Source organism: Balaenoptera physalus, assembly GCF_965194825.1.
Source record: "Balaenoptera physalus genome assembly, chromosome: 12".
NCBI lineage: Eukaryota > Metazoa > Chordata > Mammalia > Artiodactyla > Balaenopteridae > Balaenoptera > Balaenoptera physalus.
The window spans coordinates 89,708,117-89,729,093 of record NC_138897.1 but is presented as its reverse complement, the minus strand read 5'-3'; the positions used below and the strand labels follow the sequence as shown (position 1 = coordinate 89,729,093).

Genomic DNA, 20,977 nt, shown 5'->3' with positions numbered 1-20,977 from the left:
GAAAGATTTTTAATTTTTTTATGAAATATTTTTTAAAATATGTAATGTAAAAGATACCCCTAAAAACTGTTAAAGTGGGTAAAACTGGAGTTCTTTGTGGTTCTTGATCTTACTTGTAAAATATTATATGATCTTTGGTACTTAAGAATTATAAAGATTCAGCGTTTATATATACATATGCAAGTTTTACTTTAACGTCTTCTAAGAATATGTTTTAACTTCTGTTTTAGTGGAATATTGGTGAACAATACTAAATTAGACGGACCTTTATTTCAGATTCTATTTATGAACAATGTTATTTCAAAGTAAGTAATTTTCCCTTTCCTAAATATTATGAGCTGATGTATTTATGATACAATGTCTTCTATAAATATGCTGTTTTCATTTTTACTTTATATACCATCTTTATTCTTTTACTTAAAATTTATGGAATCATGATAAGAGTGAGGACATTAGAGTCATATAAACCTGAATTTGAAGCTGGACTCCTCTACGTTCTATATCTGTGAACCTGGACAGGTCACTGACCCTCTCTGCATATCAGTTTCATCACTGGAAAACAGGACACTAATAGTAACTACCTCTTAAGTAGCTAAATGAGCACCTGTAAGAGCCCAATAAATAGCCTCAAATAAAAGTCACCGCTACCGCCATAAATAATCTTAACCATTTCTCTACCACAATCAGGGAAGTAAGTTTTCCCTGTTGGCTATCTTCAAAGCTTACCCACATGATTTTTTTTTTTCTTTTTAATAGCAAAACTAGACCTTTGCAAGCCTTCCAGCATGCTTGGGTCTAGGATGACTCAGTGCATTCCTGCAGTGCTTGCTAGAATGTTCTGACATGGTTTGAGGCCTTGACCTGTCCCTTCCTCAGAGCATGGTCATAGACATTTCAGACACTTGCTTGCCCCCTTCGGCGTCACTTAATCATATTGTTATCTTAGGCGCCGGGCAAGGTAAAGGGACCACACATAGGGTGTTACCTGGGTGGCAGGTCCATTGGCTGCTTCATCTCAGCAGCAGCAGAACCTGAGGCTCTGGGAGGGTGGAGCAGCCTGTGGTGAGCGCAGGAGCAGCGCGGTGCTGGGCACGCGGGGCTCCGGCGCCGCTGTCACCGTCAGAATCGGCCTCTATCTCAAGCTCCTGGCAGTCTTAATGTCTGCACCGCTTACCTGGTGTTGTGCCTGCAGAAATCTTAGAATGTCAGAGCTAACGAGACCTGACACATCAAGTCTGTAAAGAGGAAGTTGGCTCTTTTGGCCCCTCCTGAACTGAGCACTGAAGAATATTTGATGAACGTGGTTCTTGACCTGGAAAGCTGGGGAAAATAGACCTCAGTCGTTTTTCTTGCATTGCATTTTGGTCTTTTTTTCTCCAGTGTAATATTTACATAGGTGTTTCCTTATATGTGCAGAGAGGGTGCCTGGGAGGAGGATGTGGAAGAGCTGAATGCACTGATTATCTTTGTGTTGCAGAAATAAGGGGCTGAGAGACAGGGTAGGAAGGGAGCTTTTCGTTACGTAACTCACCCTTTTAGTTCTTTTGAATTTTGAACCATTTACATGTATTATAGATTCAAAAATTAAGTATGTAAAATTTATAAATAAAATCCATTTAGTCTTTGCATAAGTATTTGCCAGCTGTTACATCCTAGGCACTGTATTAGTTTATCATAATCATTTTATTAACTTGACAACAATGTATATATTTTTCCTAAGGAATAGATTCCTGAGTGTTACAAAGAGTCAGCGATTTGATAAACTCTGAAAAACAAAATAACAAAATTTACACATGACATCTAAAAATGCATAAAACTCAATCAAGTCAATGTTTTACTCTGTCTGGGTTCTGACCATTTTGTCCTCTTACGCAGGCAATATCATCAAGAAATAGAGGAATTTGTATCAAATTTAGTAAAAAGATTTGAGGAACAGCAGAAAAATGATGTGGAAAAGACTTCCTTTAATCTTTTGCCCCAGGTATTTCAAACTTAAGAGATTTTAAGATTAGTAGGTTATGCTTTTCACTGCCAATTGTTAGGCTCCGGGGATCCTCTTGAATCAAAACCAGAATGACTGTTGAGATTGACTGTTACCTCCCATCCTGCAGCTGGGCTTCCTTCTCCACAGTCTGACCAGCGCAGCCACAGGGCTTTCTTTTGGATCACGGGTGCTTTTCTCAGGGAGTCATATTCACACCTGGCTACACTCAAAACTGAAACCTCTTTATTTTCTATTCCCTGACTTGGACACGTGGTTTGGGGCAGAAAATTAATTTTAGGTCAGAAAAAAAGTCTCTGTTTCTGGGGTTTATAAAAGATGGATTCTTTTTATGTAAAATGAACAGGTTCATATGCCATCCTTTCTTTCTCTTCTACTTGTTTTAAAAATCAACAGCGTGCCCAAAGAAATCTGAGAGATTCCACTCTGAATATTAGGGCATGAGTTTACCTTAAGAAAATCAGAATTATGATTTCTGGGCTTTTTTTTTTTAATTAAAAATTAAGGTAAGTAGAGTCTCTCAAATAAGGATCTTTAGCTGTTTATCCTCAGAGGTTGGAGAATGGAGTATTCTAATTAATTAAATTTTTTGTTTATCACCTTTAGTTTTCACCTATCAGATATAATTTTTAAAGATTCACGGAACGAAATACATTTAACAATAAAAACCATACTGAAAAAAAGAAAAAAAACCATACTGAATATTATTTAATATTTGATTCAAGAAACACTCCAGAATTTTGTAGTGGCTTGAGGTCTGTAAGGGTTATAATATCAGTATTGACCAGTGATACCAAGTTATATATTATTTTAATCTTTGATTATATCTGATTTCAAGGTAAAGTCTGTCTTGTCAGTTTAAGTGTTGAAAGTTCCATAATTAATATTTGTTAACACAAAAGTCATAGTGTAAAAATAATTTTTTAAAAAAAAGTCATAGTGTATGCTAATGTTCCAGAAGATACTATCTTTTATATATCTTTTTAACTTTCCCACTCGGGAGATTTCTTTCATAAACATTCCTCCCTAGCTTAACTTCTCAACTCACCCTAATTATGACAACAATGAATTCAAAATTTTATATACCTTAATGGTATGTATTAGAAAATAAAGTGAGTGTGTTCAGATTGCTAATATTTGAAATTTAAGGTTGTTAGAATTTGGTTACCTTTTGTAACGTGTGTTTCTCTTTGTGTTAGCCTTCCAGTGTTATGCTAGAAGAGGACCATAAAGTAGAAGAATCCAGTGCTGTTAACAATAAGGAAGCTTTTAGTGTAAGTTTGGACATTTAAGTTTTGAATTCTGCAGATATGTTTCCTATCCTATGTCCATTGGGTGGCATTTAAATGATAAAGTGGTATAGTCATATGTCATCAGATGGTCACACATTCCTTCATTAAATTTGTTGTAAACAACAGTGTAGGCTTCAGCCTCTAAGTACCATAGTTTGCTTTTTAATAACCATTTCACTGTGGCCTGGGGGCACAATAGACATACTTTGGAGGACTTTATTTTTCTCTTGACTATCCTCTCTGTTCATCTTCTTTCCTTTCTTTTTCTTTTTTTAATAGATTTTTTTTTTTTTAGAGCAGTTGTATGTTCACTAAAAAATGGAGTGGAAGGTACAGAGATTTGCCATGTATCCTCTGCCCCCAGACATTCATAGCCTCCCCCACTATCCACAGCCCCTACCAGGTGGTACATTTGTTACAATTGATGAACCTACATTGACACATCATTATCACCCAGAGTCCATGGTTTACGTTAAGGTTCATTCTTGGTGGTGTACATTCTGTGGGTTTGCACAAATTTATAATGATATGCATCTACCATGAGACTATCATACAGAGTAGTTTCACTGCCCTAAAAATTCTCTTTACTCCACCTATTCATCCCTCTCTCCCACCTCTATTCATTTTTAAGAACTTGGATGAAGATGTAGAAAGCATGCTTGTGGAACTTAGAGATGGGTGAAGCTGAGAGGGGTATATAGCTAATATAACAGGTGGCAGATAGGAAATTTTAAATGTTCACAAAGACTCCAATGGTGGGTGAAAAACAGAAGACGATTTACAGAGATGAACCTACATTTAGCCCTTTCAGTACCTATGCAAAATTCAGCAGTGTCAGTGCAGTGTAGTGGTGTGATTTTGCAACTTAAAAATTTTTAAAGAAGATGATGTAATCCTGGATTCCATTAAAGGAAGACTAGGTTTCATGTTCATGGAGTATGGTGTCCCATTGGTGTACCACAATTTAGACTAAATTAGTTAAGTGCAAAATCCCCCATTTCCAGGTAGGTGCCACTTTAAATCCCAGAACCTTAGAGTTTAAAAGGGAAATGAAGTTATCTAATTCAAATTCAGGAATCTTTCTTTAAAGTGCCCTTAGAGCATCTTGGTCTTTTTTTGAGTCTTTCCAGTAACTTGGAATTCACTTTTTTAAAAAATGAGACAAACCACTTCATTCTTCACACCTGTGATAGAAATTTCCACTCTCTAAAAGTTGAGCTGAAATGTGCTTCTTGTACTCAATCCAGTCACTGGTCCTAGTTCTTCCACTTGGCATTTATAGGGTGATCTAAAACGATACCTTTGCAAATATCAGCCTTTATCACATTTGCAGAGATGTGTACATACCTTGTGAATCTTTTCAGTAAGATCTGTGGGCTCTTCGTCATCCCAGCACCCCCATGTCTTTAAAATTGTGGAAAACTGAAAATAGATTGGATATAGATGATTTTAAGGTGTTAGTAATTTTCTTAAGCATGACAGTGGTATTGTGATTTGTAGAATGTTCTTATTCTTAGAAGGCTCATACTGAAGTATTTAGGGGTGCAGTGTCATGAATAGAGTCTGTAGCTGGTTATGTGTGGAAGCTAGAACCCGGGTAGGAAGTTATTGTATTAATCTCAAGCTGGAGAAAATAGTGACTTAGACTAAGATGATAGTGGTGTCAACTTACTTTTTAAAAATGGCTCAGTAAAAATGTGTGTGTGTGTGTGTGTGTGTAGACATGTGCACACAAAAATGTCAGTTAACAATTGTCGAATCTAGATGGAGGGTACGTGGGTGTTCCTTGTACCATTTTTTTCAACTTTTCTGTAGGAAATTGTTCCCAAAAATTGGAAAGAAAGGAAAAGAGTGATTGGGAGGAAAGGAAGTGGAAACAGTGACTATATAGATATAGACAACTGTCTGAGGATCTTGCTGCAAAAGGAAGCAAAGAAATGGGGAATTGGAGGGAATGTAAGAGTTGTTGACAAGTTTTAGTTTTTTAAGTCTGGAGAAAGTGCAGCTGATAGTAGTGGTCCAACAGGAAAAATTCAGTGATCTAGGCAACAGAGGGGAATTCAGTGATGGAGATCTTACTTACACATCAGAATGTGGCTCCTTTAACTAGGGAGTTGATTATTATTTCTAATAATTTCATCCAGAAATAAATTGTTAAAACAATTAATCATAGTCTTACATTATTTAATGTCTTTTTTTTTTCTGCTTAAATAGCAATATTTTTTGACTTGTTTTCTGCAGGTTGTAGGAAGTGTCCTGTATTTTACTAATTTTTGCCTTGATAAATTGGGGCAACCGCTACTAAATGAAAACCCTCAGCTTACGGAAGGATGGGAAATACCCAAGTATCCTACATAGTGAATGAAGATCTTTATGCATCTTGCCATTAAGTTCACCTTTAAAAAAAAAAAAAAACCAAATTTTGCAGACTATGATAACTATTCCTTAATAAAACTCACTAAAGGTACCAGCAAGTCTTCAGCCACATTGTTTCTCTAGAAGGGCAAGAAATACAAGTAAAGGCAAAAAGGTTTGTGTGGGGAGTTGCTTTTGTTTTCTTCTTCTTCTTCTTTTTTAACCAAAACCATGAACTCTTTTAGCTTGAAAAGTTAATATTCTTTATTGCTAGCTTACGATAAATAAACAGATTAAACTAGAATTTCAATATATAGACATGTTAAATGTTTAAGTCAGTCATATTGGAATTCATTGGTTCACGCCTGATGTGCCTGGGTGGGTGGAAAGGTATAATTACTGCTGTCAGTTTGATTGCTGTCTTATAACCATCTACCCCTTTCCAAGTTACCTAAAGGAAAATATGATAATCTGTTTGCCTTGGTTCTTCTGTTATTAGCCACTGAGAAAACTCAGAGGTAACAGATCAGTCGGGAACACAAGGGTTCTTGGTTAAAAGACTTGGTCAAAAGTACTGTTTGTTTAAATCACTAAGCACAAGAGGTGAAAGTGTACTCATTTTTGCAGATAATAATTGGCGATCTACATGCTTTCTTGTCTCTGATACACGTTGCTGTCATACAGAATTCTGTTGATTTGCTTTTATATTTCTATTTACATTATGAAAATCTTTGTTTTTTGACCAAATAGGCCAAAGCCTCACTGTTTCAATTGTGGTTCTGAAGAGCATCAAATGAAAGATTGCCCAATGGTAAATTTTTCTCATATAAAAAAAAATCTTTGAACCAGAGCTTTCTAATGTTTTCAATACATCTATGGCATTGTGTGATGTGAAGAAACTTCCTGTCTTACTTTCCCGTAGTCCTTGATTTTGAAATCTTTCCAAATTTATACATAAGTTTTAAAGACATTAGATTTCTTAAAAAATAATTTATTACAGTACTCTGTATTTGAGATGAATAAAACATTATGAGAGTTCATTTTTAGACAACTTATTTTCAAAACTTTATTTTATGTTATGATAGTACCAAGGTAATAAGAAATTAAAGGACTGCTTCTCTTCTTTGCTTATTTTTCTAAAGTATCCACTCTTTTATACCTGTCCCTTATGCATTAAAACTGAAATAATCTGTGTGCTTGACCTAGAAAAAGTGCTTGTATTTATTTAATTTCTGAAATATTTCTAAACTGCTCGATACCATTCTTTCCAAACACATTATGATTTAGCCTCGGAATGCTGCTCGAATAAGTGAGAAGAGAAAAGAGTATATGGATGCCTGTGGTGAGACAAGCAATCAGAATTTTCAGCAGCGATACCATGCAGAAGAAGTAGAAGAAAGATTTGGAAGATTCAAGCCAGGAGTTATTAGGTACCTCTGTCATTTTACCGTAGAATGTCATTTCTACTTCCCCACTATTTGGAACGTTCTGTGGATCTTCAGGGTAATAATCAAGATATAAGTGTTCTCTAGCAAGGCTCTACATAATGTACATCAATTAATCCAAAAACAGTTATTGGAATTTTAACTATGTGTTTAATAGGCACCGTGCCACAGGTGTGTAATATAAAACATAGAAGAGTTTTAAAATATCAGACCAGTACGTATTTTCATCCAAACAAGAATACAGTATTTTTCTTCCTCTTTTATTTTTACTCAGTGAGGAACTTCAGGATGCACTGGGTGTGACGGACAAGAGTCTTCCACCTTTTATATATCGAATGCGCCAGCTAGGATACCCACCAGGCTGGCTCAAAGAGGCCGAACTAGAGACCTCAGGGCTTGCACTCTATGATGGAAAAGGTATAGTATGTTCAGTTAGATAAGTCAGCTTAAGTGTTCTTTTTTTTTTAATTAAAAATCACAGTAAAATGGGGTGGGAATGGCTGGCTTATTTAGTGTGTGCTGAGTTAACTAAAAAATATCTTGATGGTGTTTCCCTTGTTTTACAAGGAAGGAACTAAAACTTCATTGAGAGTTATCAGATGGTTATCTGGACTTGCTCAGTGACTACCTAGCAAGGTATTAGCTCTCCAGCTAGACTGCGTAAGCTCTTGCCTTTCTCAGTAATGGTAACAGAAATATATCCATCTCTGCCAGGAGACCTATAAAAGTTAGAATAAATAAACCCTCCTATAATCTAGAACTTCTCTTAGGTACCTCCTCTAGAAAAATATTCACATGTGCGCACAAGGAAATGTATGTATATAAAGATACTTTTTAACATTGACTATGATAGTGAAAAATTAAAAACAACATTAAGGCCCTAAAGGAGAATGGCTAAGTAAACCATGGTAGATCTGGGGGGTGGAATCCCTGCGGTATTTTTTAAAATGGAGTAAATCCATGGAGCTAACTTGGCAAAATCCCTATGCAGTACTGAGTTTAAAAGGCAAGTTTCTGGATGACTTACATATTATGATACCATTGATCTTAAATTTTTAAAAAAACCCACACGGATGAAACAATGCTCTATATTTTCTATGAGGAGTTATGTTTGTAAAAGATATTTTTGAAAGATCTTAACCAAGAACCACCTAGATTTCAGGGTTTGGACTCATAGAGGCCTTCCCTGACCACTTTATTTAAAGGTGTCTCTCCCATGTTTACCCACCTGTTCTACCAGTCTTTATCACTTCACCCTGTTTGCTTTCTTCATGCCCTGTCACAATTTGTATCTATTTATTTATCATGTAGCACAGTGCCTGGCATCTGGTAGATAGTAAATAACTTTTTATATAAAAATTTTTAAAGTCCTAACCAATATACAGCAAACTCAACAGTGGTTATCCCTGAGAAGGAAAACAGGATTGGGCTTAAGATTTTAGTATTATCTCTAATGCTCTACATTTTTAAAAAATGAAAGTGTTTCTACATATTACTTAGGTAATTAAAAATAAAAATAAAAAATTTAGGGACTTCCCTGGCAGTCCAGTGGTTAAGACTCTGCACTTCCACTGCAGCGGGTGCAGGTTCGATCCCTGGTCAGGGAACTAAGATCCCACATGCCACGCAGCACAGCCAAAATTAATTAATTAATTAATTAAATAAAAACTAAATAAAAAATTTACCACCCCCCCACCTCAAGTAGTACCAAAAAATATTTAGCACAGCCTTTTTTTAAAAATTCTATTTAAATTTTATTTATTTATTTTTGGCTGCATTGGGTCTTCGTTGCTGTGTGTAGGCTTTCTCTAGTTGTGGCGAGCGGGGGCTACTCTTCGTTGCGGTGCACGGGCTTCTCATTGCGGTGGCTTCTCTTATTGCGGAGCACGGGCTCTAGGCGCGCGGGCTCAACAGTTGTGGCTCGCGGGCTCTAGAGCACAGGCTCAGTAGTTGTGGCGCACGGGCTTAGTTGCTCTGCGGCATGTGGGATCTTCCCGGACCAGGGCTCGAACCCTTGTCCCCTGCATTGGCAGGTGGATTCTTAACCACTGTGCCACCAGGAAAGCCCCAGCACAGCCTTTTAATATATCCCCAAGTCATGCTGACATTCAAATTATCATTGCTCGTGCCACTCTGTAGGTGCTTGCATTTCTGTGTTTTCTCTCTCTCTCTCTCTAAGTTATTTGCTTGAATAGGGATTCTTTGGACAAAAGACTGTAGATCATTGAGAGCCTCTTAAATCTCTTTTAATCTGTAAGTTCCCTTTCTTGTTTTTAACAAAACTGTATTTTGTCCTTTTGAGTTTTCGAGATTTTGCTGATGCATCCCCGTGGTGTTATTTTAGCATGTTTCTCTGTCCCTCTGTTTCCTGTGAATTGTGGTGGAATCAGTCACTGGTGATCACTGCCTATGTCTGTCTGTTAATGATACAGATGACACACTGGTTATATTCTTATTCTTTCATTACTTGGCTTCTTATCCTGAAAACTTATATAAAGAGAAACTTCTCATCAACTATTTGTTTTCCTTAGGTATATAGACATGGGACTAGCAAAATAAATGTTTGATTTATTTAGTACTTTTCAAAATAATGAAGTGGTTCCCAAGTATCCTTCAAAGACTATTCTCATCTGTAAAGTGGTTTTAATAGTATGTACCTCTTAGGGTTGTTATGAAGATTAAGCGAATGAATACTTGTGAACTGTTTAAAGGCACTATCTGAAAAGAAAACACTAGCTCATACACAGTAACCATTATATAAATGTTTATTAAATAATTGGAATAGAGGATTAGGCAAATCATAAGACCAGTGCAAAACAGACTTTTCAAATAACTCATGGAAGAACTAAAGTTTCCAAGATTTTAAATGTTTATTTTTATCAAAATAATACGTCCATGTTGTTTAAAAATTATAATCTAATGGTTCTGACAAATTATAATTAAAGCTATTCTTGGAATAATTCTGTGGTCATGAATCTAAGCACTTTCCAGGTCTACTTTTGGTCTGGAGAGGGATTTATATGGGCATCTAGCAATATTACGCTTTTTGATGGTCTGTAATAGATGGTGCTGATGGAGAAACAGAAGCTGGAGAAGTACAACAAAATAAAAGTGTCACTTACGATCTCTCGAAATTGGTAAACTATCCAGGTTTTAATATATCTACTCCCAGAGGAATTCCAGATGTAAGTGTGTTGGTTTTTTATTCTTCTGGGATGTGACTTTATTTATGTAGATTGTTCAAAATGTTAGCTTATGTAGCAATTACTGTTCCATAAAGAAGTAAATGTGTTACTTTTGTGTTTAACTTTTTAATTTCCTTTATGTTGATTAGAATATTAAGCGAAATCTTGAATTCATCAAAAAGAAAAAAACCCCACAGTTTTTTCCAATTTTATGCCCTAAGAAAAGGAGCTAAAATAGAATGGTGAGATTCTATAAATCTAGAACTATTCTAAAATTAAAAGATTATTTTTTTAAAATATGGGATGGTTTGAAGCAGTATTATAAGTTTTACAGAATTAATTGGGAAGTAAATTTCTGCCTTTAATAAATCTAAGTATACAATAACTTTTCCCTACTCTTCCCTCTTCCCCCCCTCCCCAAAGTAAAATTTCTCCTATACAAGAAAGGTTTGCTACACTTAATCTTTTCCAACTTTCATCTTACGTTTCAGGCTTTAACAACTAACTATAGTAGTGGTGATGGTGGGGGTGGTATTTTAATAAAAATGCATTCTAGGTGTTCTTAGGGACTGGGCTTTAGAGAAACAACCAAAGGTCTGAACTTACAGTCTAGTGAACAGATACGAAGATGTGTGTAATTAATCAAGGGCTGAGTTGCATGTACAGATCATCAGTGCCTCTGGAAGTGGGTCCAAGTACCAGCCTACATCAGAATCTCCTTGGGGTGTGCATTAGAAATGCACATTTTTGAGCACCGCCCCTTCCCACCCTTAGACTTAACTGACTTAGTCCTTGGAATCTATAGGTTTCACAAGAGCCCAGAGTGATTTCTATTGAGAACCACTGTTGAATGTGTTACTGGCGATAAGAGAGAAATGAGTGATGTTGAACCTTAAAGATTATTGCTCAGTTTGGAAAGGGAAAGAACAGAAGATAAAAAAATCAGCATGAGTGAGCAAGTTAGGAGAAGGGAACAGTTAACAGTCATGTGAACAGCGCTGGTGCGTCAGGAGGGGGCGGGAGCCAGCCAGGCCGGATGAGAGTCTGTGTCATTACTGCCTGTAAGTTCTTCTTGTAGTAGGTAGAACCTTTCTGGGCCAAGCGGTTTTGTCAAGTAGTCTTTTAGTGTTCAGTCCTGAGCGTTCTGCAGGCAGAGTTGGGGTTTTTTTCCCCTTCAATGCTCCATTATTTTCATTAATTTCCCCAAAAAGGAAAAGTCACATATGAAGCAGAAATGTAATTTGAGACCTCCACCTTACCTCCTGTCAGCAGACTATTCAAAGCATGACGTTTTCCAAATACATACTTATTTTTCTCTTCTCCTTTCATCATTAGGAATGGAGGATGTTTGGTTCCATACCAATGCAGGCATGTCAGCAGAAAGACGTGTTTGCCAATTACCTAACTTCTAACTTCCAAGCGGTAAATAGATTTTCAGAGTGTGGTTTATAAACATGTATCGCGTCTATCTGAGGAATTTTGTAACTCATTAGGCATCTTATTGCCTTTTCTCGCTTTGGATATAAAGCACTCTGTGTGTTCTGATGAATCCAAAGGAAAAAGATAACTGCATTCACCAGTTACCTGGACTTAGCTCCAGATTGGTTTTCTACATCATATTTAAGTGAAGGGATGGAGTTCAGTTCTTTGTGGACCCACCTGACTTGTGTTCGGTTTGGTTCTCCGTTAGCCGAGTGTGAGGTCCAGCAGCAAGAGGTCTTCGTCTCTGCCCAGCCCTAGTAGTCCAAAGAAGCAGAAGAAGGAAGGCAGCTCAGCAGCCTCGCCCGCCGACATGGAGCTCGACTCGGGTAGGTTTCATCCCGTGGTTTTGATTTCTTTAGAAAGTAGGGCGAATTTGTACACTCCTGAGTTCCATAAGAAAGAGGAAGCTCTTTACGAGCAGTAACTAAAGAGGAAATCTTTTCTTTTCTCCTTGGATATCAGAGCATCTCCACTATTACTGCTCGAAGCTCAGTTGGAAGACTCATAGCTTGGTGTGAGAGCCCGCTGGGCAGCCGACTGGATACCTGAGTCAGACAGACCTACCCACCCGGTCCCAGTGGTTCTGGACCTGGACCGGCCCCTCTGGTGGGCAGCGCTTTGAGACAAGCAGTGGGACATGCTCCCCTTTCGCAGCTTGCTCCCGAGGGGAAGAAGGGCAGAGCTAAGTCAGGCTTTCCCAGTTACTCTTCCCAAGTGTATAAATCCACTAAGTCCCTCCTCCCCCCAGGAAAGAGAGACCAGGAGGAAAGTCCGTCCTCTCAGAAACCAGAAGGGAACAAAGGCCCTGCCCTCTGATACTCCCCCAGCCTTTTGTTCTCTGAACCCTCTGGGTTTACCGTGGAACCTGCGGTCAAGCAGGGTTGTGACGGTCCTTTTCAGCAGCTCAGTAGTTATGAGGACAGTCACGCTCCCACCTTTTTGAGTCCCCACTTGCCCCACTACCAACCACCACTCCTTTGGGTTTCCCCTTGGGACTACTGATGAGTAGTTTAGATTTTGCCCCCAGAAGGCTCTGGAATGGATCAGAATTTTGTGTTAATTGGATAAGCTCCAAGTTCGCTCTGAACCTAATGAAAACTCACCCCTTGTTCTGTTTCCCGTCACAAACCATGCCCCTCTACTCTGGTCCCATGTAGCATGTCGGATGTTCTGAAAGCGAAATGAAATGGCAACATTAGGGTAAAATGCATACAGATGCTCTAGTAATAAGATGCCAGCAATGTAAATTGCCTCAAATTTGAATGGAGACCTCCCTACCCCGAATACCCATTTTCAGATTCCCAGGGAGAATTTATTTTACTTTACTGTTTTGGCCGTGCCGCACGGCACGCGGGATCTTAGTTCCCTGACCAGAGGTTGAACGTGTGCCCCCTGCAGTGGAAGCACGGAGTCCTAACCACTGGACTGCCGGGAAGCCCCACCCAGGGAGAATTTAAAGGTTGCAGATTAAATCACCTTAAAGCCCCAAATTGAATTATTTTGCACTAGCAACTTCAAAGTCCAAAATTAAAGCCTCCAAACCATTTTCCCAAATTTTTTATTCTGCTTGTTCTTACCACAGGAGTCTTGATGCCTTAGTAAAGTTCACAACCTGGACATTTAGCACCGACAGCCTCACTTCAATATCTAGTCTCACTTTTAACACGGCCAAAGAGTTCATAGGAAACAGAATTACAGCCTTTGCCACATACCTATGAAATTTTGAAAGCAAGCAATTCCCCAGAACCCAAAAGCAGTTGTCCCAGACAGAATTACATTCCCAGAGCCCAGCACTTCCCAGTGTTATCAAAGGCCACAGCCGAGATTTCTGAGTAAGGGCAAAAGTCTTGGTTTCTGTCTCTCAAGGATGTTAGTTAGTGCCAGTCATCTGACTCCACCACCTGGGAACTTAAATTAGGTTGGAAGAAGTTTCCCCATAAGAAGAGAATTTTGGTCTTAGGCACTTAGAGTAGTACCTCTGAGGAAAAGACACCCGAGCTTGGTATTTTGAACCATTTGGGTTGTAGTTGCTTTCTCTCGAGGTTTGGGAATTTGCGGCGGTGGCACTCCGTAACTAGGTCCACACACTACCTGCAGGCGCTTTCAGCCCTGTGCTGGGAGCTGCTGCTTCTGTTTCTTGTGAGGGAATTTCTGAGGCCTAGGAAACCTTCCTCTTAAGGGAAGTTTCTCTCTGTTTGTCTGTCTGTCTCTTTCTTTCTCCTTCATATGTAATTAACCAATCAAGAGCCAGCCTGAGCCCATGTGATGAAGTGAGACTCAAGAATCCAAGTTTAGTGCCTCCACATTCCTTCCGTGGTTCTCGGTCCACAGTGGAATTTGGGGCAGAAAATCTAGTGCTAGTGCTTGCCTAACTCACCCTGGGATAAACAGTTTAATTAGAACCTCTTTAGTTCTCTGTAAGACAGACAGAACCTTTGCAGAACAAAGATTATTTACCCCGGGTGCCTAAAAGGCCTGAAATGCCTTCTTTCCACACTATATATCTAATCTCTGCCTCTGCCACACTTCCTGAGGACTCAGCTGGGCCCCTACCCCGAAGCCTGTGCCTTAGTTCGCTAGATCCCCCTCGCCCTGCAGTCTGTAAGTGAATTATTTCGTCAGTTGTGCCTGCTTCCGAGCCTCTGCTGCCATCCGCTGACGCTTCTGCCTGCCCGCACACATTTGTTAAATGCAGTTCAAGGTCCCAGACCACCTGCTAAAGGCCCCTCTGGTCGCAGCCATCAGCAGAGGCAACTGGTTTTGTTTACAAGTGCCTGCCTCTGTGCAGAAGCTTGAGTAAGCCTCTGCCTTTCTAGAAACAGCCGCACCTCTAAAAGAAGCCACCATAACATGCAGTCACCTGCTGAGGACAAAGAACCCCGTGACAAGCGCTTTCTTGCCCAAGCCACAGTCTTAAAAGATGGACCAGTGCCTGGATCAGAACACTCTGACCACATGTAAAGCTCAAGGCCTCAAGCCACATATCTTGACCTCCATGTGTCTTCCCACCCCCAGGCCATCCTTCTGTTGTTAAAACATGTTGTTTTCCATGTTCCCTCTCAGCACACTGAATGTCAGGGTCTTTGAGGGGGTGAATAGCAACCCCTTTCCCTACCCTGGTTCTGAACAACTTAAGTGATCATTCAGTGAGTAGTAACAGATCAAATTATCAAGGCCAGTTATAGGGCTGCTTCATGAAAGGGCCAAGAGGGTCTGCTAACTGAACTGGTTGGCTTATGAACACCCTGGTAAATGGTCCTAAAGGCAGGCCCTTCCCACCCCAGAACCACCGCAAGTCCCCACCGCCCCCCCCCGCCCCGTCCCCAGCTTCTTCCTGCTCTGCAGGGATGAAACTCTGTAAGGCGTAGCAATTCGAGTGACTTTTGTGGGCAGCTCATTCCCAAGAAGAAGAAACAGTGAGTCAGTCTAATTGCCATTTTCCTGTGGAAAATTTTATTAGCAAATAATGTGTTATAAGTGAAATGGGTTCCATATTGCAAAGCTGTGGGTACAGTGATTCAGCTTGGAACTGTGAACTATAAGTACCTGAACATCCTTTTCCCATTTAGCATTCTTATGTTAATAGTGTTCATTGTGATATTTTGTGCAAAATGAAACTTGGGTTAAACTGTTTAGTTATGTTTTATTCTTAAAAGCATAAAGTACATATATTGTCAAATAGCTCACTAGCTTCGCCATCCCTTCTCCCTGCCAGCTGCCCCCCCCCCGTCCTCTGTGCTCTCTGCTGTAGTCGGCAGCACCCGTGTTCTCGTAGCTCCCGAGACTGAGAGATGCCATTCGTCTGCAGCCGCATCCCCCCATGATCGTGGCTTTCCGTTTCTAGCCAGTTACCGAAATCTTAACACTGTCTCAGAAATTGCCTCTTCGTTCAGGCTTTTCTCTCTCACCTGATTGCTCTTGGCACCCTTATAACTGATTTTTTTTTTTAATCCTTCCTTTCAGCTTTTTTATCCATTCTTTGCTCTTCTGATTGAGTTAACGTCTTAAAATCTGAGTGACAGTGTATTACCCTCCTCACAGATCTTATTGCCTATACAATAAAGTTCAGACTGGCTTTGCATAGGCTTTATGATTCTGTGTTATGCAGTTGAATTTTCCAAAGTTTTTACACACATAGTGTGTTTCAGACTCCTCTGCTAGACCCTGAGGGCAAGAAGATTAATAAGACACAACTGCTACCCTTAGTTACGGCTCTCTGTCGCCTAGGATTGCAGATGTGTAAACATCATTTTAATATAAATGTGGTGGCCTGTAGTGATACAGAGGTTAGTATCACAGAGCTGGTTACCAACTGTAATAGTGGCACCCAGGAAAAACTGCTCAGCCGTGCTGGATAAAGTCATAGCCTCTTCCCAAGAATGACTTCAAGCTGCATCTTGAGGGATGAATTCAGAGATTTACCAGGGCCATGAAAAGGGTTAGGGCATTTGAGACAGTGAGAAATGCAACTACAGAAGCACGAAGCATCACGGCACATTGGTCCAACAACAGTGTGACAGCTGGAGTCTTTTAAACCAGGCAGTAAGAAATGACATGGTGGAAATAGGCAAATTGTTGGTTGTGAGAGCCTCATAAGGCACAGAGGAGATCGGACTTCTTCCTGTAGGTGATGGGAAGGCACTAAAGAGTTTCTCATGAGATGGAAAGGTTATTAGGACCAGATTTATGTTTTAGAAAGACTGATAGTTTGGAGGATGAATATAAGGAAGAAGAGTCCAGAGGCAGCAAGGACTCATATTCCTGACAAACAGTAGTGGGCCCAAAATAACGCAGCACCTATGACAGGCTGCAGGAAAGGGTGGACCCCAGAGAGGCAAGGACCTGCTGTGGGCAGAAGGAAAGGGGGAGGACGCTCTTGAGGACGCGCAGGTTTCAGTTTGGGAGACTTCAGCCAGATGCCGCCGGTGGTGCTACTAGCGAGCTTAGCAAATGGGGGAAGAGTGTGAATTTTAGGAAAAGCTCCTCTGTTTTGGACAGGTCGGATCTGTTGTGTCTGTGGGACATACAGGCAGTGATGACCAGTGACCAGTTGGCTGCGTGAACCCACAGTTCAGACGAGCAGTCTACACTCAGGGTACAGAATTGGGAAGTAAGCCAGGGACTTTCCCGCCCTGCCTGCTCCACTTCATATCCTTCTGCCTCCACCACTCTGGAGTCTAGGCAGCTGAATTTCCAGCCCAGTTTCCTACTGTGTTAAAGTTTTCCCTCGGTTAAAGTTCCTGGCGCCAGAGATCCTGACCTTTCCCCCTGCAGATGTTCTTTTCAGGTGGATTGAGGACATTAAGTGATGGTCATGGTATCTGAGGACCCAGTTTTCCCCTCTTGAGCCAGTTATTTTGGCCAGTGAACCTCTGGATTCACCTGAGTTCAAATAATAAGTGTCAGTACAACCAAATAAATGCTATATGACAACTCAAAGTATCTCAACGTCCTCATTTCAGATGCAGAGGTCCCGCACGGGCCCCCGAGCAGCGAAGCTTTTCAGTTTCAGCCCCCGCTGCCCCCTGGCACTCCTCCGCTGCCCCGGAGCACCCCTTCACCCATCTTCACGCCTCCGCTCCCCAAGGGCACCCCGCCGCTCACTCGCAGTGGCTCACCCCAGACCAGAAGGGCATCTGTGACTATGGACGAGGACGCGCTGACTCTGGAGGAGCTTGAAGAACAGCAGAGGCGGATCTGGGCGGCCCTCGAGCAGGCCGAGAGCGTAAACAGTGATTCTGATATTCCTGTTGACACACCTTTAACCGGGAATTCGGTTGCCTCTTCACCTTGTCCGAATGAGCCTGACCTCCCTGTCCCAGAGGGAAAAACATCTGAAAAGCAGATGTCCGATGAGGCTGAGGTACCAGACACCTGCACAGAGAAATCAGAAGTTGAACAAACCTCGAGTCCAGATTCTGAGGCTGCCTTGCCTGGCCAGAAGCAAGAGGAAGGGCCGGCCGAGGCCGACTCTGAAGGTACTCTTGACAGTGGCAGGGTCGGGTCAGACTGTGAGGTCAAGAATGGAGGCAGCAGCCAGAAGCTCCTTCAAACGGACACCAGTCCTGGAACAGCCACTAAAATCCATAGCCCCGTCCCCGACATGAGCAAGTTTGCAACCGGAATAACGCCATTTGAATTCGAGAACATGGCGGAATCTACTGGAATGTACCTCAGGATAAGAAGCTTGTTAAAGAACTCGCCCCGAAACCAGCAAAAACACAAGAAGGCTTCTGAATAACTGCTTTTGACATAGCACCAAGAGCTATTTAATTATAACTGTGCATTCTGGTAATTAGTACTAAGTGGACAGGTAAAATTATTTTCCTGTTTGTCCCTCCCATGTTAAAAGAAGTCTATCTAAGGCTTAATTGTGGTCTGAAGTCAGGCCTCTTTTAAAGAACAGAAGGACTGAGCTTGCTGGTTTACTATATTTTATTCTCGCTGATAAAATCTTGCGGGGGGGGGGACGTAGGTAGGAGCTGGTTTAGAGGTAGTTTGTTAAGGTTTATACTATTTTTGGATCGTGTCTGTCAAGAGTGATGGTTTTTATCTGTCTTTTGTACATTGTTTTCCCTTTCTACATTTTGCTAATTATCCTGTATGTAAGTTTAATATATCACTTTTTAAAAGAAAAAATTCTAACCATTTAAAATTCATATTTCAACTCTGTCAACCAAATGAGAAAAATCAGGGATGGGCAGCTTTATCCCATTTCGGGTATTTTTGTAAGTGATTTACATGCATCAGTTTTAATAACACTTTTACTTTTTTGTAACTTCATTCTTCATATAAGCTTGCTATACAGGTATGTTCATCTTTGTGTACAAAGGTTTAATAAATTAGTTTTCATATACATAATCTGAGACTTTGAATACAAAAAGATGATTCACAGTTAAATTAGTATATACAACCTTGTAAGTTTGGAAGTAAATTATGTGCTTGCAAAAACTAGTGGCAGCAAAGGAAATAAAGAAATTACAAGTTTGGGTATTTTCAGTGGATTTCAGCCTTCAATATAGAAATAGCAAGACGTTTTAAAGTAATCATTTTGAAAAAAATAAATGGAGGGCAGCTAGCCTTTGTACAAAAATAGTTTTCTAGATTTGAATCCTATGATAATTGTTAAAAACAAAAAGTAGACATAAACAAATTGTGTTTAATTGTCAGATATATCAGATAGAGCTGAAACTATGTTTTTTGTCTTTATGTGGAATGCCATTACATCTTTATAGTCAAGTCCATGAAAATAAACATTTAGATGATCTTGAATGATTCCTGTTAGGTAGTGTTATTCTCCTCACAGGCCAGCAGAGGGAGCAAAATATAACCATTTCAGATTTGGTTTTCATTTTGGAAACTTGAGAAACCAAATTAACTGGGAAGAAAAATTACATGAAAGAGAGAAATTTATTTTCAAGGCCCTCACAGAACGTGCTAGAAATTGAATAAAATGTTTAATACTTCTGACTTTTTCCTCTGAGTCGAAGTCCATAATAAAACTGATCTTTTACAATAGTTTACATAGTGCTTTTACCTACATTATCTTACTCAACATTTCTGTCAGGTAAATATCTTATCACCACATTATGTACATAACCTAAGGAAACTTCAGCAGCATAGAGAGGTCAAAAGGACTTGTCAGCAATTAAGAAGTGGTTGTTGGGATTTCCCTGGCGGTCCAGTGGGTTAGATCCCTGGTCGGGGAACTAAGATCCCACGTGCCACGTGACACGGCCAAAAAAAAAAAAAAAAAAAAAGTGGTTGTTGAGAGGCCAGTCCAACTAAAGACTTGACTGTTCCCTAAATCACAGAAGTAGTTGTTTAAATGCCCCTTAAGCACCGCATTGTTCAGAGTCTCCTGTGACACCAGAGATAATCTAACAGTTATCTCTCTGGCATGTGCCACAGACAATCATGTTGAGGTTCTTTGTGCTTTATTACCCCATTGTCAAAATCGCCATATTAGGTAGGGATCATTAACTTCATTTTTAGAGGAAATGCCTAAGATACACAGTGGCTGAGTAACCTGGTGAACCTAAACCCAGATCACTCTGACCCCCATATCCATGCTCTTAACCATTAAACTGCCTCTCTGTCAAAAGCTCTATAAATCACTGGTTTCTCAAAAAATGGACTCCTATTTCTCTATTTATCCAGTTACTTATTGAGGGCACACTTGAGTTGTTCTATGTGCTTTGGGGCATTAAAAGAAGAAAATGATAGAATCTGTTTTAAGAGGAGGTTGGCTACTAGCAGGAGAAAATGGATGGTTTCCTCTTAGGAGATTGATCATGTGGCCATGTGAAACGGGCAAGGTACCTGGGCTATTTTGGGGTGGTGGGAGAGGCACCTAGGAAGGACTGGCTTTAAATTCACAAGGCCAGGGGTTTCAGTATTCGTTTGGAGGGTATTTGAAGACTTCTGGAAAGAGAACCTTTGAGCTAATCCTTTAAAAAGGTAGGTAGAACTACAGATTTCCATAGACAAAATGAGCGTTGAAATACACAAGAAATGGCATGAGTAAAACCAAGCAGGAACACTCAAGAAATGTAGGATGGTAGAAAAAAAAAAGACTTAAAAGTATTGTTTATTCATTGATGCTAAGAACTCTTGATTGCTTTGCTATGGGGTTTGAATTTTATTAAGACAAAGGATCTGCTAAAGATCTTGCAATGTGAAGTGACCTCATCCAAGTGGTATTTTAGGAAGTGACATCCTAAAGCAGAATTCAGAATAATTTGAGAGGAGATATTTTATAGAAGTGAACCCAGAAAAATGGAAAGTGGTTGCCTTAAGAAGGTGCCCCGTTTTTTAAATGCATTCTGTTTGGTGTATTTGAATATTAGGAAGAGAGTGTTGGGTGGAGGAGTGAGTTGTTGTTTGGACTTGGCCATGCTGTGACAGGTCTCCAGGTGTGGAGAGGTGAGGTCATAACCAAACACTTGCACTTCAGGCTGGACTGGGAGCCGGGGTGGGGACCCGTTTCTAAGCTTTGCCTTCAGTGAAAAGGAATGTGAATTGTCATACGGGCTGCTAAAACGAGGCCAGCTCTTTGTCATCTCCTTGAGCATGTAAGTGGAAAGAAGTCACCGTCCTTACTAAAATACTGAAGGACTGATTTCTTTTTTCAAATGTTGCATGTCCTTACATGGTCAAAGTACAGGCTACTTTGTGCCAATAAGAGGCTTCCTCCTAGTTGGTTCTATTCTTCAG

At 40.1% G+C, this 20,977-nt stretch overlaps 1 protein-coding gene across 7 annotated transcripts in view; it reads left to right on the top strand.

Annotated features, from left to right (window-relative positions):
* Positions 1-20,977, top strand: part of ZCCHC8 (zinc finger CCHC-type containing 8) — a 32,579-nt gene that overhangs the window by 6,919 nt on the left and 4,683 nt on the right. For 3 of the 7 annotated variants that reach the window (XM_082418243.1, XM_082418245.1, XM_082418244.1), the window contains exons 3-14: positions 231-305; positions 1,876-1,981; positions 3,202-3,276; positions 5,536-5,639; positions 5,759-5,824; positions 6,400-6,460; positions 6,937-7,079; positions 7,369-7,511; positions 10,158-10,279; positions 11,615-11,701; positions 11,970-12,087; positions 17,224-19,231. In XM_082418243.1, the coding sequence (XP_082274369.1) occupies positions 231-305; positions 1,876-1,981; positions 3,202-3,276; positions 5,536-5,639; positions 5,759-5,824; positions 6,400-6,460; positions 6,937-7,079; positions 7,369-7,511; positions 10,158-10,279; positions 11,615-11,701; positions 11,970-12,087; positions 17,224-18,002 (1,879 nt within the window). In that variant the 3' untranslated portion in view covers positions 18,003-19,231. Of the gene's footprint in view, positions 1-230; positions 306-1,875; positions 1,982-3,201; positions 3,277-5,535; positions 5,640-5,758; positions 5,825-6,399; positions 6,461-6,936; positions 7,080-7,368; positions 7,512-10,157; positions 10,280-11,614; positions 11,702-11,969; positions 12,088-17,223; positions 19,232-20,977 lie in introns of those variants that run through there. The other 4 variants (XR_014251999.1, XM_082418246.1, XM_082418247.1 and 1 more) reach the window with 4 other exon arrangements.